At 35.4% G+C, this 5,411-nt stretch overlaps 1 protein-coding gene across 1 annotated transcript; it reads left to right on the top strand.

Moving 5' to 3' along the window:
• LOC107771514 (uncharacterized) lies at nt 1-2,540 on the top strand. The gene is made up of 7 exons (XM_075225904.1): nt 1-93; nt 200-300; nt 434-605; nt 695-760; nt 859-932; nt 1,218-1,434; nt 1,631-2,540. Exons 1-7 carry the CDS (start codon nt 82-84, stop codon nt 1,751-1,753), a joined length of 765 nt encoding a protein of 254 aa, XP_075082005.1. The 5' UTR covers nt 1-81; the 3' UTR covers nt 1,754-2,540.
• The last annotated feature ends 2,871 nt before the right edge of the window (nt 2,541-5,411 follow it).

Here is a 5,411-nt window from a genome sequence, read left to right as displayed (position 1 = left end):
GAACCTGGAGTAGACCAAGAGCCTTCTCTTCATCAACTTTATTGGTGTGAGAGAAACTTGCAACAATCTCTGCAAAAAGTCATGGCTAGAAAAGTCTGTTCTTTCACAATAAAATTATATATTTTTGTTAAGGATTATTCGTCATATTAATTTCTATATTCAACAAATTTCTGATTATTATCAGATGAATTTTGATCAGATGGAATTGGAGAAACAAGGCAAGATGGACACTATACCATTTCAATTTGCTGCACAAGAAACAGATCCACAGCAGCTTGATACTTGGATTAATCCATACAGGTCTTTTTTAACCATTATATATATATATATATATACTCTTCTTTTTCCTTTTAAGTTGAGTTGTGTAAATAGTCATCCTTGTTCGTCTCTGCTTATATTATTATTGTTTTTTTTATTGTCGTTATTATTACAGTGCAAGTATTCAAGGGAACATATTCCAATTTCAAGATTTGACAGACAGAGGAAAGAGAGTGGCAGGAAATTCAAGCAATTACGCATATAACGTTCCCTTTGCAAGTTCTTCACAGTGCGGAAATATATCATTTCCTCAAATTCAAAACTCATCGCCTTATATCTCAGCACAGGTACACTTTTTAAAATGCAGTAATCAAGATTTCCTTAAAAAGAACGGGATATTTTATTTGACCTTTTTATTAATATTTTTGCACAATAGAGCGAGCAACAAAACATGGTAGTAGATGTGCAACAGAATCCAACACAAGCATTTGGTCAATCAGAGGTACAATTAGTATTCTTGAACATATTATTCCTTTTTAAGTTTGCCCCTTTTTATTCATGTAAAGGGCCGGGGTTGTGATAATTAAATTCATTTTGCAGGCACAAGTGACTTTTGGTGAAAGTAGTAGCAGCTCTATCATGAACTTTTGGAACAATCTTTGCAATTCTACAAGGTTTTTGTCGATAAACTTGATGGGACAAAATATGTCGATCAAACACGTTATGCATTTAATTATTATTTGCAAGATATATAATATGCTTCATCCATTTCCAAAAGAATGATCACATTCCAAGTATAATGATCAATACATTTAAACTCAATATGAAGTCAAAATTATTATCAGAGAGAAGTTGTTAAAAGAGTAATAATATCATATAAAAGACAGAATATTTTATTTCTCGAAGTTTATGTAGTCGTTGTTCTTGTTATATGATTGCTAATCTCTTTTTTTTCTCAGGCCTATCTCCGGTCCACTCTCCACCATGAGTACTCAATTAAATAATTCCTCTCAATTAGAGTTGGATTATCCCCATACAAATTGGAATACACTGCAATATCCAAGCAATATAAACGTTTCAAGTCATAACAACAATCACATCATTCAGAATAATGATGATTATTCTTCAGTTCAGAGTGATGCAAGAGGTCTTAATGGATGTAGCTATGCTTTGGAGGTCAGCTCATATTATTATTATTATTATTATGATCATCATCGTTGTCATCATTATCATCATCATTATTATTATTATTATTATTATTATTATTATTATTATTATTGATTAATTTGACTGCCTTTATTTGATTTTGAATTCATTGTGCTATACTATTCAGATAATTAAATACTCACTTAAGAACGTTTTGTGATTATAGGCGAATATCATGGAAAACAATCAATATTTTGTTGAAAGGACACAAGAGAATGATTCATGGGAATGGGATGACACTGTCCTCAACGAGACTTTCAGTGTGGAAAATTTCAGTATTTTGGATTGATCAACCAATGACAAATAATCTTTGGGCTCTTCCATCATATTTGATTCATTTAAAGTTGTGTTTCAAGGAAAAGACAAACAACACCTAGCAGATTTATGATATTTTAGCATGTTTTTTTTTAGTTACAAGAGAAATGTAATGGGGCCTATATGTGTGAAAGTGAATAAAAAATGTGCTGGCCCAAGTAAAGGTTAGTTTTGAAGACTGAAAAAGAAACTCAGGATGAACCAGGTTCATCCCTCAGGTGCACAAAAACGGGCAGATTTGAGCATGTGGGTTGCACGTGAAGGAGATAAGCTTAACTTGATGTATTTAATATCTCTTGATCGAAAAGGTTGCATAATTGATAAGGAGAAGGACTCCTTAATCAAAGAGAACACTATCCAAGATAGGGAAGGAGTTAGAAGTTGAAATCAACTTGAACTCTTCCACCAAGGAAGAGTTGCATCAGAACTCCAGTTATTTCTTCATCTACTAACTCTATAAATTGCAGGATGTTCTCACATTACAAGTGTTGCATAAAAACGCAAAAGTTAAACGTGAATTGAGAGCAAAATAGCAAGGCTTTTTGCAAGCAGTTCGTGTGTAATTCAAGTGTGCAAACCTGAAACTACATGAACCAGATTGAAGAACCAGCTCCATAAAGAGTTTTATGTGTCTTTCTTTATTTCTAGTTCAATTGTAGTAGGTGTTTTCATATTGTACTTTTCAGCTTTATCTAGAAGCAATTGTAATAGGTACTTTGAGTATTCAAGTAAGAGTTAACTTGAAGTTATCGCAACAGTTAGAGGCTGGTTGCTACAATGGGATTAGAGGTAATCCTTAGGTTTACAAAGAGTTTTGTAAATGCTATTTTGGCTCAGTGATTTAGTGAAGTATTGGGGAAAATCCTACTGAGTAGTAGGTCGTGGTTTTTTTCACCTTTTGAGCTGGCTGTTTTCCACGTAAAAATACTTGTGTTCTTTACTTTGTATATTTATCATTCCGCAACAGTAGTAGTTGGAACACATAGAAGAACCAGATTCTTCCATAAACAGTTTAAGCGAAAAATTGGTCACCATACAAATCACCCCCCTCTTGTGTGGTATTGATGTATAAAACATTAAAATGGTCTATGAATGTCACCAAAAAAGTTGTTTGTACCACCTCTTATGATAAGTTGTTCGTTTAGATTTAACCTCAAAACAAAATACAAGCAGCAGGGGCCAAGACTCCGACAAGACCTGAAACATGAACAAAAATTCCGATTATAGCGTGTTTGGCCAAGCTTCTAAAATGAGCTTACTTTGAGAAGTGTTTTTTTCAAAAGTACTTTTCAAAAAGTACTTTTGGTGAGAAGCAGTTTGTGTTTGGCTAATTAATTTGAAAAACACTTTTGATTAGTAATTAGTGTTTGGCCAAGCTTTTGAAAATTGCTTCTAAGTGTATTTTTTTCAAAAGTGCTTCTGGAGAGAAGCTACTTTTTTTGCTTCTCAAAAACTACTTTTGCTTCTCCCCAAAAGCATTTTTTTTCCATCCAAAAGCTTGGTCAAACACCTCAGCCAAAAAAATCACTTTTGACCCAAAAAAAAAAGCTTGGCCAAACAGGCTGTAAGTAGAGACGAATGTAGCCATCGGTATCAAGTCTCGGTACTTTTGAGTTGGTGTACAATTTTATATGTAAAAATGTTTGGATCGAAGTTTGGTGAATGGGAAATGGAAGGAAGAAATGTAAAGGGAAAATAAGCTCCCTTATGCTTTGGAAAGAGCAATTGTCCCTCATTGGTGGTGGAAAGAAAAAGGAATGTGTGTATATTGAGAAAGCACTTCCCTTGGTGTTAAATGGGTTGGGAAGAAGGTAAGCCTCGCGCCGTTGTCGTTGTCGCTTGGATTTGGATTAATCTTTTTGGATAAAATTTCTTTTAATTATTTAATTAATTAACGAAAAGTCAACCCGGATTAAACCAGCGAAGCGAACCGGTCCGTTTCTTTTCCGAATTATTTTAAATTTATTTTCTCGAAATATTTTAAACGGGAAACGTTTTCGTTCCTGCCTATTCTAACAGCCATGGCTGTTTCTGAAAGGTTGCAAACTTTTCAAAAATAGTGCCAGAAAATGGCTATAAATATGCCTTAATCCCAGAATCTTTCCTTAAGAAATATGAACTCGTAATACTAAAAATATAGTGGGATTATTGCTAAAAATCGTAAATGTTGAATCCATAAAACTTAAATCCTGGATCCGCTTGTGACGATCCGATAGGTCGTTTTGAGTACTAGCCCATATTTCCACGTTCTGAAACCTCTATTAGCTCTATTTAATATTTTTCAATTTGCACGCGCAATTCGTGTCTTTTTTCGGAAAGATTTTATGTGAAAATTTGAAGAAACTATGATTTTTTGCTTTAAAAATAACTGGAGTTGACTACGGTCAATATTTTGTGTAAACGATCCCAGATTGGTATTTTGACGATCCCAATGGGCCCACTTGGGTGTATGCTCAGAATTGAATTCGGTTGACTTATTTTACTGAAAGCTAGTAATTTGAAGGTTTGGAAAATTTCTAGGTTTCACCGTAGGTTGACTTTGTGGTTATTGGATTCGCATTTTAGTTCGGGGACTTGGCATAGGTTCATTTTGCTATTTGAAACTTTTCTCCAAAATTTGGTGCAAATCGGAGTTGGCTTGATAGGATTCGGATGCTTGGTTGTGATTTTAGAAGTTCTTGAGTTTCTTTGAAACTTCATGCATGTTGACGTCTGATTCGTAGTTCTAGGTGCAATTTTGGTATTTTGATCATGCGAGCGAGTTCTTAGGATGTTATTACACTTGTGTGCATGTTTGGCTTGGAGCCTCAGGGGCTCGGGTGAGTTTCAGATAGGCTACAGATCATTTTGGACTTAAGAATATGCTGGTTTCAGCTGTTTTCTGTTGTCTGGTGTGATGTGCTCCGCGATCGCAAAGCTACTCTCTCGATTACGAAGCTACTCTAATGATCGCGAAGGGGAACTGGGGTGGATTTCTTCTTAGCGAACACGGTGACATGGTCGTGAACGCAAAGCAGTGGAGGGCTTACCCTCCGCGAACGCGATTGTCCTCTCGCAAATGCGAAGAGTCATGGGATTCTAGGGAAGGCAACCAGTTACTCTATGCGAATGCGAGCCTTGGCTTGAGAACGTGAAGGCCAGGGGGTTTAAGCATTCGCGAACGTGAAGGGTTCACCGTGAATGTGTAGGCCATTTGGCCAGTCTCTTTCGCGAACGCGAAGAACACCTGACGCCAAGGTATTAAACATTCTCAAGTTTGAGCTCGACCTAGGCGATTTTGAAGAGATTTTTTATCTTAACTTCATTGGTTAGTAAATTTTAACTTGTTTTTTTATCTTTTAATAATCACTCATTGATTTTAACCTTTAATCGAGGACATTTTATGGTAGAAAATTAGGGATTTTGTAAAATTGAGATTTAGACCTCAAATTGAGGTCGGATTTCGAAATCACATGATCGGGCTTGGAGGTGAATCGATAATAGGGTTTTGGCCTGAATCTCGGGTTTTGACCAAGCGAGCTCGAGGTTGACTTTTGTTGACTTTTTCTAAAATCATTAAAGATTAAATCTTTTTTACTCATGAGTAGTTTCTAAATCCTATTTTGTCTTATTTGAACTACATTTGGCTAGAT

Source organism: Nicotiana tabacum, chromosome 11, assembly GCF_000715075.1.
Source record: "Nicotiana tabacum cultivar K326 chromosome 11, ASM71507v2, whole genome shotgun sequence".
NCBI classification, from domain to species: domain Eukaryota; kingdom Viridiplantae; phylum Streptophyta; class Magnoliopsida; order Solanales; family Solanaceae; genus Nicotiana; species Nicotiana tabacum.
The sequence above is the reverse complement of the archived record's forward strand: the minus strand, read 5'-3'. Positions and strand labels throughout refer to the sequence as shown.